Raw genomic sequence first — 17,000 nt, 5'->3', positions numbered from 1 at the left:
TAGCTTAAAGTTCATTTTCCCAGTGATACCTTCACTTGCCTATCAATCAAAATTAAGGCTCTCTATTAAAATCCCACAGAGCACCTTTTTTTTTCTTTTCCTTTCTAGAAATTATCATGGTTCTTAGTTAAATATTTATTTGTGAGGTTGTTTATTGAATGTCTATAAACCCCCACTAGATTGCAACTTCAAGTGCATGCATCATGCTGATTTTATTCACATGGTATATGCTTAATATATATTTGCTGAATGTATAGCTTGAATGCAAAATCAAGTGGGTTCATTTTAGTCCTGTCTAATTCTGTATCCATGTGGCACTTGATAACATTGAAGAACTTAGCTTCCTTATTGAAAACTTTTCTTTATGTTCCTTCTCTAACAATAAATACTCTTTCCCAATTTCATTCTTATAACCTTGCTAGTGCCCTGCAGAGTTTCCATTATTATATAACTTCTTGAATGATAAAAACAAATCTCATCAGTTAGTAATAGGCATATGCCAGAAGTGAGATTATTCCTGCAAGATTCATTAAAATTCTCATCATTAAACAAAAAACAATAAGATTGGCAAATCTTGGGAAAAAATCTAGCTTTGACTTTTTGAAAGAAATAAAATTATCTGAGATAGTGACTGGGCTGCTAAGCTTTCTCTAAACTTTTTGGTTCCTTTTAGCAACAACATCATTGGACTTGCTTATATTCACATGTAGTAAGTTGAAAAGAAACAAATAAAAAGGGAAAAAAAGAAACAAATAATAAAGCCAGGGACCTTCCCTCTGTCTAGAGGCAGACTACCTGGTAAGAGCGATATGCTAGTTCTCAGACCTTTTATGATCAATATTCCTTTTTTTTTGGTGGTAGTCGGGGGGGCGGGTAGGTTGTCTGCATAGCATCCCACTGACTTGTCCTCCAACCCACCTCCCACAGAACTGAATTTGGTATGTCACTGTAATTATGTGCTGTACTTTTACTGGGAAAAAAAAGCACAGATCTTTGAAAACTTTGCCAGTTAGAACCCCAGCAGGAGCTTTTAGACTCTTCAGAAAGTGTTTGCAGCTCAGCTGTTCTCAAACCTCAGAGCTATGGAAATTCCCACTCGTCTTGCACTGAGGATGGAGACCCATACTGTGTGTATCTATTAAACTAACACATCTTCTGAGAAAAAGAAGGCAACACTTAGTTCTTTTAGTAATCATTACTTTGTTTTTCTGAGTTCAAAATTACCCATATTTTTCAATTTAAAACATTCTACAGCTATAATCTAACAAAAATGTTTGAGATGCCTTGTGCATAAAAACATTTATAATGAAAAGCACAGATTATGTCATATTGCTGATAGCACATTTTTTTTCTTTTTCTGCACAAATACATGAAGGCACAAGGAGTGGATTTTTGCCTATAGTTGGAAGTATAACTATAAAGTCAGTGTGCTTTTTAATTTTTTTAAAGCCTCATAAGAGCTTATGAGCTCTATTCAAGATAGCTTAACCAGGTGAAAAGGAACATTTTAAAAAGCTTTTTTTCTCTCCGACATCAAAGGCAATTAGTTCAGATGAAAAATTGTAGCTCTTCTGTTCCATTAATATTAAACCATTATTCAGGTTTGCATATTCATTGGGAAAATCACATTTTTTTCATATACTTTCATTCAGAGTGTCAGTGTTTTGATATGTAATGCCTTGATTTTTTCTGTTTTCATTCTTTTTGTAAATATGAATGCTGGCTCTTATATCTAGATGTATATTCATTTTATCTGATGAAAAAGCTGGTTTGATAATTTTGAGATCAAGTAAAAAAAAAAAAAACTCACCATAACTCATTCTCAAATCCATGTATTCATATTTTTGTTCATTTCATTAACTTCTCATAATAGTTCATTTTATAGCAGGATTGCTTATTTACATCAGCTTTTGCAATAAAATAAAATAAAATAAAATAAAATAAAATAAAATAAAAACACCTGAAAACTGAACATTCAGATTAGGCCTATGGATATCAATCAGTTTTGCTATTGATTGCTTTTCATTAATTTTAAAAACCAGAAATTAACTCCTTTTCCCCCTGTGTTTATTAGTAATGCCTAATACAACAGCATAGCACAGCCGTCATTTCGATGGCCATTCTCGGTCTCAAACAGTTGTTTTCAGAAGGATTTTTGAAATTCTCTGAAATTCTTAGTGTGATTCTTTTGAGTTTATAGTGCCTTTTGGGGCAGACATTGTTACTATGTTTTATTCCAGACTAAAGACTAGTAGATGTTTGTGGATGCATAACTTCCATATTATCAGTATCTTTGGGGAAAGTATTCTCTATTAGCATGTCATTATTTTTCTGATAGTGAGTTTTTTAAAAAAAAATTTAATTGAAGTATAGTTGACATACATATTAATTTCATGTGTACAACAGCATGATTTGACAACTCTATACATTATGCAACACTCTATTTTTCCAAAGCCTCATTTTATAGATTAACTATGGCTCTTATCTCTCCTTTACATCTAATATAGAAACATTTGCCATTCACATAGGTGCACTTGTATTGAATATTTTGTCCAGTCCAGGTCCAGCGTATACTGCAGAAAGTACAGTGATAAGCAGGAGAGATCCTGCCCTTGAGGAGGTTATTGTCTAAAAGACGATAAGAAAATTACTTAATAGAGAATCACAGATTTCTTGTTATATTTTCATACTTCCAGGCAGAGTTTTGCTAAGTCATTGAGTCTGGATTTCACAACTTGCATAGGAAGTTCTGCCTGTTTAACTTAAATCTACCCTTCTTTAATGTGTCTTCATTATCATGACCTTTATTATAGTCACTGACACAAATTACTCTCTATTTTCAATGTGCAATGGGTCCTAATAGTATTTAACTATTTGGGACAAATATCTTGTAACAAAGTATATTTGTTATAAACATATCTGTTAATTCTAATGAATTCTTTTTTTTTTTTTTTTTTTTTTTTTTAAAGATTTTATTTATTTATTTGAGACAGAGAGAATGAGAGAGAGAGAGCACATGAGAGGGGGGAGGGGCAGAGGGAGAAGCAGACCCCCTGCCAAGCAGGGAGCCCGATGCGGGACTCGATCCCAGGACTCCAGGATCATGACCTGAGCCGAAGGCAGTCGCTTAACCAACTGAGCCACCCAGGCGCCCAATTCTAATGAATTCTTAACATTACATTTTAAAGAGACTATAAGATCGATTATGTTTGCATATGATGATATTGAGGGTGTGTTTCTTGTCAGTGCAAAAAGAAAAATAATAGAAATAACCTTAAAAGCAGGTGACACATGGGAGCAGGAGTGACATGTGTCTATCTCCTCCTCCTTCACACATGATTTTTACACCTGTGACTTTTTTTTTCTCTCTCTGGATTCTTATGGTAGTTTGGCAGTAGATCGATATTCACCAGCTGCATAGGTAGTGAAGTGTGTAAAATTTAAATTATATAAACAGAAGTCGGTCTAACTCTTTGGGGAAATAACCCACTTGTAGCTGCTCTCACTAAAGCTGTCAGTGTATTTTTTTAAATATAGTACAGATCAACTAAAGAAATGATAGCTGTTTAATGTAATTGGATAGACAAGTACCTCACAACACAAATAAATCCCCTACATAATACAACACCATGGTCAGCACCCCATGGTACTTCAAGGAATGAATTATAAAACAAAGAATGTCAGTCAACTAAAATGCTGCTGGGGAGCACAACTAAAAACAAACATATATTTCAGTCGAGAGTGTGTTTTATTTAGTTATATCACTTAGGTACACTCAAGTGCTTTTTATGAGACATGAGCCTTTTAATAATTGTATCTGTGGCTGGGGAAGTTGCTCAGTGCTTCCTATTATTTCTACGCTTATTCAGTACATTCCCTTATACACCTAGATCCTGTAATGGAGATTCAACTCTTATCTATCTGTGTACCTAGTCTGATCGTAAAAATTCACACTTTTGATTGCAGCAAATTCTGTTAGTATGATTAATGCATATTAATTTGTGGCTACTGTTAATAACGAGATGAATATAGCTTCACCTCCTCCATAGTCTCTTGATTTTACATTAACACATTTTTAATGACAACATTTATAATAGTAAGTATATATTATGTATTAAAACTGGCTGAAAGGAGCACAGCACAATATTTAGTGTGTTCAGTAGATAATGTGTGCTGTTTTTCGCTAAGCTCTGAAAACACATTCCATTAATTGTGGATAAGAGAAACTTTCCCTTAGGTTTGGTAGAACAATCGGGGACCATGGTTTCTTTTTGGGTATTTCTGAGGATGAAGAAAGAGGACAATAACAGTAATAGCTATTGTTTTAGAGTGCTCACATTGTCAGCTACTATGATAGGAGAGTTATACATAGCATATTTAAGTTCTGCTGCAACTTGTGCGGGTTATTTAAGGAATGCATTTTACTAATGGGGAAATGAAGTCTAACAAACATTAGGTAACTTGTACTAGGTCATAAACTAGAAAGTAATAGAACTGTAGTTCAAGTCCAGGTCTGTGTAATTCAAAATCCCTCTTTCTTCCACTACAACTTGCATTATAAGTCTGGAGAATGCAGAGAATGGTTTCTCTCCCTCTTTGAGGATTAGGGAAAAAATTTCTCTCAAACCTACCCTTCAAAATAGTTATATGGGGCTCTGCACTTGGACTCAGATTGAGCCAGGGCAGTATTGTTGGGATGACCCATATGGTAGCAAATTACTTTATGTGGGAGGTAGGGTACCCCCGTCTTTACCCATATCAGCCTACTATGATACCTTTTCATACTGTGCATCCTTTCCCTAATCCAGCCCTTTGCTGATTTTGGAGTTCCTATTTGTGTGAATGAATACATTCACTCATTTTATAATTATTGTTTTAAGTCATCTGTCATATTTATCACCTGCTGTGAGCTGAACTGTGTTCTAGAGGGCAAATGAAAGAAGAAATTTTGCCAGATCCAAGGGCATCTCTGACCCCTTACAGTATACCGCCTCTTCCCAAAATCAGGCTGACTGATGATGGATTAATCTAGTAATAACAGTTCAACAAAGTTAATTCCCTAGCATTTCTGATTTGATAGCTTAGCTTAAGACATTATTTTGGAGACAGTAAAACATCATCATTCACTGTTAATTTTGTTCACTAGATAATCTGGCTGTCCTACTTGGGAAATCTGAAAAATGGTTAGTCAGCTAAGGAGTTCTTTTAAATATTTGAATGTCTAATATATGCAAGATCCTGTGCTAGGCGCTATACAAGGTGCAGTCCCTGACTCTTCTCCCTAGGTACTCTCCTCATCAACAACCTTACCTCCCACAGCATCTATTTGGATAACTCCCCAAATCTGCCAACTCTAACACTTATCTCCTCCTAAACTTAAGGACTGAATTTCTGGTTGCTACCAGATATAATACCTAAAACTAAAAATGTCAAGAAAGCAATATTTTCCTATCACAGAGGTGTCATTTTACTATTTATGTGAAGATTTGGAGGGGGAAAGGCTGGAGGGATCAGAGAGCACATTTATTTTTAAAAAAATTTTTACTTATTTATTAGAGAGAGAGCATGAGCCCGGGGAGGGGCAGAGGGAGAAGTAGACTCCCTGTGGAGTAGGGAGCCCTACGCGAGGCTCGATCCCAGGACCCTGAGATAATGACCTGAGCTGAAGGCAGATGCTTAACGGACTGAGCCACCCAGGTGCCCCAGAGAGCACATTTTAAATAGTCAATTTTACTAAATCAACCTTGAGGTACATAAAACTTATGCTTGAATGTTGAGCATGGAAAATAAGAGACAATTCTAAGAAATTATTCAAGGCAAAATATAGGCAAGGAATTGTATTAAATTACATTGTGTTTACCACAATTTGAATATGATCCCAAGATTTGGAGCCTTAATAGTGGAAAGCTAGTAGTGTCTAAAATATACTGTTGATGTCTGAGAGGATGCTAAACCAAGTTCACTTAAAGGTCAATTTTTTTTTTTTTGTAACAAGTAATATTTTTATTTGTAGATCAAGCACCCTTTACCCCACCTTTTCCGAATTCTAGAAGCAGAGATTAAAAAAGAAGGAGGTAATGTTTATGGATCATTATTTGGCTCCTATCTAATTATCAAAACAAGACTGATCACAGGAATTTCCCCTACCTTGTAGATGAGGAAACTGAAGACAGGAGAAATTAGGTAGGTTAGTTTCTCACAGTGAGACAATGTGAAAGTTTCTAGATTCAGTCTTTAATTGAATTTGCTACTAAGCTGCACCTTACTTGCACCTACACTGTCTTAGTTTCTGCTTAGCTTGCTACAGTATAGGCAGCAGAAGATCAGGGTAAACAAATTCATCTGAAACAAAGCAACAATCCAAATAGTATACCACAGCAAACCAGCACCTCTTTCTGCCTTCATTAATGCCAACAATATTCTACCTCACAACAGACTTAAAACCTTGGAGTCATCTTTGACTATCTTCTCTCATAACTAATGCTAAATCCCATTGATTCTTCCTTAATTCTGTCTCTCATATCCATTGCTTCTTACCCCTTCCTACCAACAACATCCTAGTTCATTACCTGTTTTTTAGGTCATTTTGAAGACTTAGTAATACTCTCCCTGCCACTAATCTCTCCTTCAACCAACCATACATACTGCTCCCAATATGAATTCAAGAGCCATTGTGGTGTAGTGGTTGAGAGTCTGGGTTATGTGACCTGAATGCCTGAGTTCAAATCTCTAGGTCTTTAACATACAACTTGATTTTGCATAAATCACTTAGTATTTCTGTGCCTCACTTTCCTAATCTTTAGAATGAGACTAATGCTAATAACCTTCTCCTAGGATTGTTTTGAGACTCAAATCAGTTAATACGTATTTGTAATATATATGCAGAAAAATGTTTGGCACAAAGAACTTAATAAACGTTAATCACTGTTATTTTACTATTATTATGCAATTACACTTTTGGTCACATTATTTCAGTCAGAGGTGGTATTAAAAAAAGAGGTTAAATCCATTCTGTCTGGATCTGTAGGCCAAAGATTGAAATACAAACACCAGAAAGGGTAAAAATATGAATGAAGACAAGTAGTATTAGAACTGAAGTGAGACTAAAAATCCATGTAAGCAGAAGGGTTTAAATTACTTGTTCATCTGGGACTAAGGCCACCCTGGTGAACCTGCAGGCCCTACAAAGCATGACCAGAAGGGCAGTCACGTACATCGTGACTAGCACTTGGTCAGAGTAGCTCTAGGGCTTTTTTTTAACCATCAGAGAGATTGAAAAACTATCCCTTCCACACGTAAAATGATAGAAACATGTGTATGTGCAAATGATGCCAGTTACCAATGAAAACAAAGGAAAAATAAAGTGGGGAGGGATTTGGAGAGAGTGGTAGAGGCATAAAGAAAGGCAGAAAAACATATAGAAACTTAGATTCCCATGCAAACATATACAAAGAGATTTCTGCATTCATGGAGATAAAGAATTTTATATGGTTAGCTTCCAATTTCATGACCTTTACATGGACTCTTTGGGTACTTCAGTCCAAATTTTGCCCCTAGGGATATACCTTGTGTATTCCTAACTATAAACCTTTTCTCATACTGTATTCTTTCTACACCTTCCTTTTGGCTCCTGTTTGTTCCCTCTCTGTGTCAATCTCTCTCTCTCATTTGTTTTTCTGTCCATTCATATTACCTCTATTGTGAAGTCTTCATTAAACATTGTAGTCATAAGAGTTTAAAGTTTTGGGGCACCTGGGTGGCTCATTCGGTTAAGTGTTCAACTCTTGGTTTCAGCTCAGGTCATGATCTTGGGGCTGTGAGACCGAGTCCCATGTCAGGCTCTGCACTCAGAGTGGAGTCTGCTTGACATTCTTTCTCTTGTTCTCCCTCTGCTGCACGCTCCCCGCCCCCCTGCTTGCTCGTATGCCCTCTCTCTCTCAAATAAATAAAATCTTTAAAACAGGAGTTTAAAGTTTTCCTTCAGCACACATCTCTAGCACTTAATTTCTGTTTACCCATCTAGAATCATATGCTAGTTTTATCAGTAGCTATAGTTTTCAAGTGACTGTGTTATGAGTTTTAGGCTATATTGGAAACTTGTGATTTGGTGGTATGTCTTATACTTACCATGGGAGTGATGAAGAAACTGTAGGATGGTTTGTATAATATTACCCCGATCATATAAAAAAAAAAGAGCTATTGAGAAGTAGTAATAAGATCTACATAAATATAGTAACAGGTCAATATTCCCAGCATACTTTTGTACATCGCCTATAAAGAGCATAAGAGCATATAGAGGGATTAGCAGAAGGCAAAGGTTAATCTTTAGAGAGGCAGATACCCAATGTTAATGGGCAAGTTCATTTCAAAGAAGAAAAATTATGAACTTTTGCCTTCCTTCCATATTAGAGCAGATATGATGTATTCAACAGCTCATTTGCTTCTTTTTTTTTTATTATGTTATGTTAGCCACCATACAGTTCATCATTAGTTTTTGGTGTAGTGTTCTATGATTCATTGTTTGCGTATAACACCCAGTGCACCATGCAATACATGCCCTCCTTAATACCCATCACTGGGCTAGCTCATTTGCTTCTTTTGAAGAGCACTTTGTGGCTTAAGGACTTTTGTTTATGTTGTCAAATTCTTTTCATGTTTATATTCAAGAAACTAAGCTATAAGTGCAAAAAAATATATAATTAGGACTATTAATTTCTTTTGGGGTGCCTGCGTGGCTCAGTCACGTAAGTGTCCGACTCTTGATCTCAGCTCAGGTTTTTATCTCAGGGTCATGGGTTCAAGCCCCAAATTGGGCTCCACACACAGTGTGGAGCCTACTAAAGGAAAAAAAATATATTTTCATTTGTGTGTGCTTGCGTATGTTCATATGTGTCTAATCCCACCCCCACCTCTGTCTCAGAATTCATTTGGTGAATGAAAGCTAGTTAAATGACTTGGAGTTATAGGAAATTAATGGCTAAAAGAATTTATTACCATAGGAGCTATACCAAAGGGAACAGAGAATGTGCACCAATCCTTTGAAACAAGTAATAAAAACCTAAGTTGAACTGTTTTACAGAAAACCAATATAGAATTCTTGAATACTGTACTTAAAAGTAAGCTCGTGGGATTTTACTATAACCTAATTATTTAACATCAACATTCTGTCAAGTAGGGGAAATTCTTTAGAGCATATGTAAATATTTAATATATATGATGAATAGAAATCATAGGTTTAAAAATTATTAAATGTTCAATCAGAGCTAGTCCTCTGATTTCAAATAGCATAATAATAGTAATTTCTTAGGAAATGTGGTTCCACTTACATTTCCTGTCATCATGTACATCTTTTATCTGTGGCCAAACTATTCACTCAACTCAATTTCATGTTTGTAAATTTTCATAGTTCACCTCAGGGACAATTGGTAGTTTAAATGCTACTGATGACTAATGATTATGCAGTTAAAAAATAGCAACTATTTAGCTTCAATAATATTTTCTTACTGTTATAAGGATGATTTGTTTAAAACTGAACAGCTAACTATTTTTAAACTTTGATAAAAATATTCCTTTGGAACGTCTAAAACCAAAACAATAATTTTTAAAACCCAGAAAGAATTCATTTTATGCAGAAATTTTAGTCCTGTGTATAAAATTATGCCTACTGGAAAATGAAACAACAGGCTTTATATATACGTTCTTACAGAGCATTTCTTATCTTACAGATGAGCTCAGTGAAAATGTTACAGCCTCGTCTCGAAAACATTCTTTTCAAGCTCACGTTTGAAGAACATGTAAACAACATCAAACCAAGCATCATAGCAGTAACTCTTGCCTGTGAAGAACTGAAGAAAAGTGAAAGCTTTAACAGACTTTTAGAGTTAGTTCTTTTGGTTGGAAACTACATGAACTCAGGCTCAAGAAATGCCCAGTCTTTGGGTTTTAAAATCAGCTTCCTTTGTAAGGTAAGATAACATTTTATAATGCTAATTTACAATAATAATCTCATCTGTGAGAGAGATCACTCTAAATTGGCAATAGTACATAAGCAAAAAAAAATATGCTTTAAAAGGGTGAATGTTGTGGTAAGTGAATTAAGTCTCAATTAAAACAGATAAATATATATTTTTTTAATTTTAGTGCAGTAAAATCTCAAAGACGATGCAAATTCTGTGGTAGTATAGTACTAAACTCCTCTGATCAGATCTTACTGGAGTTTGTAAATTTAAAAAAAATTTCCTTTTATAAAGTAGATGCAATATTGTATTTCAATTCCCTTGTACTTATTTAATGTCTCTCTAAAAACTATGTGAGGAGCTAAATGTAATGAGGTAAATAGCCAGAAACCTTTTTGAATATGCTTTGCTTATTCTAGTCCAAACAATCAATAGTCTTTGTTGTTAAATACTGTTGTTACTAAGCTTATACTAGATATCTAGTCTATTAACTAAAAGTTGATAAAAACTCAAGTGACAATCATCTTGTTTTGATCAAGCCATTTCATAGTATTTTTTTTTTTGAGATTTCAATTCTCATGAGAAGAAACAGAGAAGCACAAAAGTGATCGTATACAGCCATTTCTAGGCTATAATGAACCACCTTATTCAAGGGAAAGATCTGTCTGTTACAAAGACAAAACTGAACAGACACTGAGGTGAAGGCCTATAAGAAAGCTAAAGAGGAAAATAAATCTGAAAACAAGCAATCCCTCTTTGACATCTCACCATTCTTTCACTTTTTTTCTTCTCACAGCTTAAAACATTGAGAAACTTCGGTTAGTTCTTAAAGTATATTATAACAAGAATCCCAAACATAGGAATGGATATAAATTTCTATTCATGCATTAAATAGATGTACGTTACATATACATGCACTAGCATTTTAATATGTACCAAAAGTGATTTGCTTCAAGTAGTTCTAACCCAAATAGAGAATAACCTTTGTAGGTAATAGGATGTATAATGGAATTATATCTGGTACTCCTTATTCATTTTTGAGGTGTATAAGGAAAGAGGACCAGGAAGATGGGGAAGATCCTCTGGAATGCTAGATTTTATAAAAAAAAAAAAAAAGTTACTCCCTCTTCTTGTGATATTAGGGGACATGTGAAATTATTTGATAATGCCAGAGAGAATAAGGCAATGCTTGTAATAAAGTGGAATAAATCATAACCAGATTTATAGGATAAATCTAAATATTCAATATATTTTCATTGTATTGCATACCATATATTCAGTACTAATAAAGTAATCTCTTCTGAAGATGCTATTTATTTTGAGTATATGCTATATGCACAGTGAGTAAATCAAGATATTTTTGGTAGATGATTATAAAAATATTATAAGTTAAAAGATCATTGAAAATTTATATTGTACACCTATTTCACATTTGATTCATATAAAAAAGACAGTTAAAACAAACTATCTAATTTGAATAAATATGTACCCATTCTAAGTATCTTAATTTCACACTATTCCAAGTAATTACATGAACTGATTTTTTATAGCAAATATGAATAAGTCATTTATACACAGAAACAAAAGATGATATTAATCTCACAGAAGGATTTAACAGTTACATTCTGGAGAGAAGCTTCTTCCTGTCATCTACCTGTCAAATAAAAGTTCTTCCATACAACACTGATCTGACATCTATCACTAGAGGTATGCTCAAAGGATTCAGCCCAAAGATTTTTGCAAACTTCAAATGAAATAAAAATAATCTTGTGGGAAATACTATCATGTAGTAATAGATGTTCTAAAAGAGAAGAAGCGAATGTTTTAAAATGCCCCCTTCCCCCCCACCACCACTTATCAGTAGGATTTTTATCTTCAGGGAAATACTTGTCATTAAGAAAGAGAAGTATCATATATATGCATGATATTCCCCTAATGTCTAGGATTAAGAGGATGTTCCTGGAATACAAAGGATTCTAAGTAGATGTAAATGTCTAAAATGACAGAAATTTATGAAGTACATAGAAATAGTTAGCTTAGGTTTGTAATCTGTTCAAAAGTGAATTAACTACTGATGTATAATTAGCTAGAATTGCTGTTAAATTCCAGTTATATTATAAAAGATTACTTGGTTGATTTTTCTTAATTTGATTTCCTTAAAGAATAGCAGAGAGAACTGCCTTTGTAGAACACTGATTATGCTTCGAAAAATGGTAACATTTTCCCACCTAAATTATTCTAATGATAATTTCCTTTCTCAGTGAATTTAAAACTATAATCTGCTCTTCACAAGAAGCTACAGTATGTTAAAATATTCACGTATTTTTTTTTTTTTTTTTAAAGATTTTATTTATTTGACAGCACAAGCAGAGGGAGAGAGAGGGAGAAGCAGGCTCCCTGCTGAGCAAGGAGCCCGATGTGGGACTCGATCCCAGGACTCTGGGATCATGACCTGGGCCGAAGGCAGCCGCTTAACCGACTGAGCCACCCAGGCGTCCCTTCACGTACTTTTTAAAAAAGGAGCCATGGTGGGGCACCTGGGTGGCTCAGTCGGTTAAGCGACTGCCTTCGGCTCAGATCATGATACCAGGGTCCTGGGATCGAGCCCCACATCGGGCTCCCTGCTCTGTGGGGAGCCTGCTTCTCCCTCTCCCACTCCCCCTGCTTGTGTTCCCTCTCTCGCTGTCTCTCTGTCAAATAAAAATAAAATCTTTAAAAAAAAAAAAAAAGGAGCCATGGTATAAGCAGTTAAACTTATCAGATGTATCTTGCAGTAAAATAATATTAAAAATTCAGATGATCACAGTTGGCTCCTATAATATTTGGGAAGAAAAGGAAAACAGATGGGTTAACCTAAATGTCAAATATAACTAAATGGTATCATTACTATAAGTACTACCCTTACCACAAAATGCTTTGTTAATTTGCAGCTGTGAATTATCACTTTGTGAGTCCCCAAACCAGGTTTCTGAACTGTAATACAAGTCATTTCCATGCAGATGAATTCCTGATGTTAGCTTTGCCCCTGCTTGCCTGTTGGTTATTAAAATTCTAACCAATAGCAGGGGTGCACTTCCGGGTCATTTATTTATGTTTTCAGTTATATACAATAACATATAATCTGCATAAGAACAAAACATTTGAAAATCCTTAACACTCCCTAGGCACTAAGCTTTGTGGGTATATCAGATAAGGATCTTTGCAAACAAGGGGAAGTGATTCTGCCTGACTTAAGCAAAAAGAAACAAACAAAAGGAATACAGAATTTATCAGGAAGATATGAGATAGCTCAACCAGAAACTGAAGAAAGGCTGAATAATTTGGCCTTTAAAAAAGCAGCAACTGGGACGCCTGGGTGGCTCAGTTGGTTGAGGGTCTGCCTTCGGCTCAGGTCATGATCCCGGCGTCCTGGGATTGAGTCCCTCATCAGGTTCCTTGCCCAGCCGGGAGTCTGCTTCTCCCTCTGCCTGCTGGTTCCCCTGCTTGGTCCCCCTGCTTGGTCCCCCTGCTTGTGAGTGCGCTCTCTCTCTCTCTCTCACAAATATAATCATTTAATAAATAAATAATTAACTAATTAAAAAAAGCAATAACAGCAGCAGCTTTGAGAAAACAGGGAGCAAGAACAAATTTTCAGGAAATTGTCTTTGTGTGTATTAGCTCCAACCATTTTCCTACTCCTTTCTCTGAATTTGATTCAAATTCTTATTAGAAAGAGAGACTGATTGACCTAGTGTGGATTACAAGAATACTCCTTGTCCAAGGGAAGGCAAAGAACCTTGATTGAGAACACTACCAAGACTATCTGTGATGGAAGATGGGTCATGTCCTAAAGAATGCTGTTAACCAAAGATAGGGACACCAAAGTTTAAGGGCAGGTGAAGGGGTATCAGGTAGGCCTAAACAAAGGCAAAACAAAAGAGATCATTGGTACACCAGGGGGATACAAACAATACAGAAAACACATAGAAACCTCAAGAAGCTAGTGGTATAGTTAAGTGGTCAGGAAATATACTACATATAGAGTATTACGTAACATCGCAAGATACACTGTCAATGAGCACCAAGATTAATGACCATTGAGATTAACAGGACTTCAGAGGAGGGAGGAATTTTTGGTGATGGGGTGGGGATGGGCAATACTGTAAAATGGAACAGAAGGATCTTGAAGGATAGGTAGAATTAGGTTAGATTATATAAAGGAAGAAGCCACAACCTTACAAGATCGGAGAATGCTGGACTCAGAACCTACCTTTTAGCTTCCATTTTGCCCATTACTAGCCAAATTTTCATGGCTGAGTCATTTACTCTCTCTGAACTCAGTTTCCTCACCTGTGAATGAGGAAATGCAGTGACCCTTGTTTATTTTGTTATGTAGGATTGTTTTTTGGGTCAAATAAAATGATTTTTGTCAGAGTTCTTTGAAAAATTATGTTAAATGGTTGTAGTTCTTTTTAATGATGGTAGATAACTAGGGATAATCATCATGTGTTTCAAGATGAATTAGAAAACCAGAATGTCTGGAATATTGGGTGTATGTTGGAGACAAATGATAATGTTGGTAGGCAGATTGTGAGAAGATTTTGAGTTATTTGTATACTAGTTTGGATAACTTGCCTTCATAATTTTTTTAAATCATTCATTTCATAACTTATAAAGGCCATGAACCTTTCTTTTTCAGCCTTGAGTTAATATCCCCTTCACCCATACTATTACTTTCTAGTCATTCTAGTTGGACAGAGAGACATAACAAATCATGATACAATAGGATGATCTGCTTTTGGTTATACAGAGAACCTGAAGAAAACATTTCAGTTTACTATAGAGAAAATTTTATATATCTTACTTTAAGTCATAAGGATTAATAGGATAATGTAATTGTGTTCCTTTTTCTAAGATCCATCATTTCTATAAAGTATATGTAACATAAAAGACCTTATTTCCTAGAGACCATCACATGATATTAGTGACAGAATATTGTAGCTATTATGCCAAGTATACAAAGGAAAGTCTCCAACTCCCCCATAGAAGTTGTAAGAAGGAATGTAAAAAGGGTTCAGTTTTAATGAGAAATAGAAGATTAGTTACCAGAAAATATGATTTCTAAAGAAAATGACTGCTGTCAATGGAAGCAAAATTTGGAAATATATAATCCAAGAGAAAATCTACAAAAAAAACTAGGAAAAAAGTCATATCTAAGTACTCTAAAAATTTCACATCTCAACATTTTTAGCTGAAATGATGTGGATTGTTTCCATATAAACTTAGAATCTTAACAAATGAAGGTAACTAGTCCTGGGTGCCTGGGTGGCTCAGTTAACTTAAGCGTCTGCCTTCAGCTCAAGTTATGATCTCGGGGTCCTGGGATCAAGTCCTGCATCTGGCTCCCTGCTCAGCAGGGAGCCTGCTTCTCCCTCTGCCCCTCCCCCCGGCTCGTGCTCTCTGTCTCTCTCTCTCTTTCTCAAAAATAAATAAATAAAATCTTTAAAAAAAAGAAGGAATCTAATCTAGCCTCTTCGGTCTGTAGTTAAGACAATTGACATTCAGAGAAGGGAAATACTTTGGTTTATATATTGGTAGGTTCTGGCTGCCACAACAGAATACCACAGGCTTGGTGGTTTAAACAACAGAAATTAATTTTCTCACAGTTTTGGAGATAGGAAGTCCAAGATTAAGGTGCTGGCCTAGTTGGTGTCTGGTGAGATATCTCTTCCTGGCTAGCAGACAGCCACGTTCTTGCTATGTCCTCACAGAGCCTTTCCTCTGCGCCCTGCATAGAGAAAGAGTTGAGAATGTGCTTGAGAGCTCTGGTGTCACCTACTCTTCTTATAAGGACACTAATCCTATCAGATTAGGCCCCACCCTTTTGACTTTTTTAACCTTAATTACCTCCTTAAAAGTCTTATCTCCAAATATAGTCACTTTGAGGGTTAGGGCTTCAACTTGTAGATTGCTCAGGATAAGGCTTTTCCTGGGATGTGAGACTTCAGTACTAAAATTGGGACAGTCCCAGGCAAACCAGGACAGTCAGTGGCTGCTTTAGTTATGAAACTGGAGGTAGGGTCCTAGCCTCCTAATAATGCTCCATTTTTCTCTCTTTTTTAAAACATGTAATTTTAACAGATTGCCTTTTGCGTTTTTATAATGCCCTTTACTGTTCTTCTTCATCTAGTTTTTGCTCTTTCGATCTTCTGTGGTTCTCTCTGCACACTTTGAGGACATTATTATAGAACTGTTCACATTTTAATTATTTTATTTCTCTTTCAAGGCTGAGAACGTGTGGAATTTGGATGTATATTTTATTCCACAGTAAATCCCCAGTATCTATTTATATGAAGCCCTCAATAAATTACTCTTGAATGAAAGCCGGGCAATTGATTAAATAAAGGATTTGTTGTGAGTGTTTGGCATAAGTGTTAACTTTTTTTTTAAAGTTAGAGAATTTAGTTCCTCACAGATATAAAGGGTATATTTTTTTACCAGCAAAACTATTGAATATGTATATAATTGTCACACTGCTGTGGTTTATTTATAAAAACATAAAAAAGTATTGTTTTCTATAAATATTAGCCAGCAATTCTACCTTTAAATGTAGGTTAATAGATAAATATATGACTATTAATTTATAACCAAAGATATTTTAGGAAATAATCACTGCAGGATATACCCTACCAAAGATCAATAAATCCTAGTCAGTAGTCCACACATTTGGTTGCCTGTGTTTTAAGTTTATAAAGTACTTTCCTTGTGATTCAGGGAGGTGAATTATTATTAACCCCATTTTGCAAATTAGGAGACTAAAGCCCATTGAGGTTATACAATTTTTCCAATATTAAAAAGCTGGTAAGTATCCAAGTTGAGGCTTAAATCTGTTTTCTATGTCCCAAACTTTGCAGGCATACTGCCTCTCATTGCTCTGTAACAGAATGTTTGGATATACGTGGCTCAGTTCAAGGAAGCATTACAGAACACCTCTGTCGCTTATGGAATTTTGAAAATGGGGAAAATCACATGTGGATTTTCTTGACTCTCTGGTAGTTTCTAAAA

At 35.4% G+C, this 17,000-nt stretch overlaps 1 protein-coding gene across 3 annotated transcripts in view; it reads left to right on the top strand.

Annotated features, from left to right (window-relative positions):
• Positions 1-17,000, top strand: part of DIAPH2 (diaphanous related formin 2) — a 951,942-nt gene that overhangs the window by 485,331 nt on the left and 449,611 nt on the right. For all 3 annotated transcript variants that reach the window (XM_032390097.1, XM_032390096.1, XM_032390094.1), the window contains one exon: positions 9,726-9,965. In XM_032390097.1, the coding sequence (XP_032245988.1) occupies positions 9,726-9,965 (240 nt within the window). The remainder of the gene's footprint in view (positions 1-9,725; positions 9,966-17,000) is intronic.

Source organism: Phoca vitulina, unplaced genomic scaffold, assembly GCF_004348235.1.
Source record: "Phoca vitulina isolate PV1807 unplaced genomic scaffold, GSC_HSeal_1.0 scaffold57, whole genome shotgun sequence".
Classification (NCBI taxonomy): domain Eukaryota; kingdom Metazoa; phylum Chordata; class Mammalia; order Carnivora; family Phocidae; genus Phoca; species Phoca vitulina.
The sequence above is the reverse complement of the archived record's forward strand: the minus strand, read 5'-3'. Positions and strand labels throughout refer to the sequence as shown.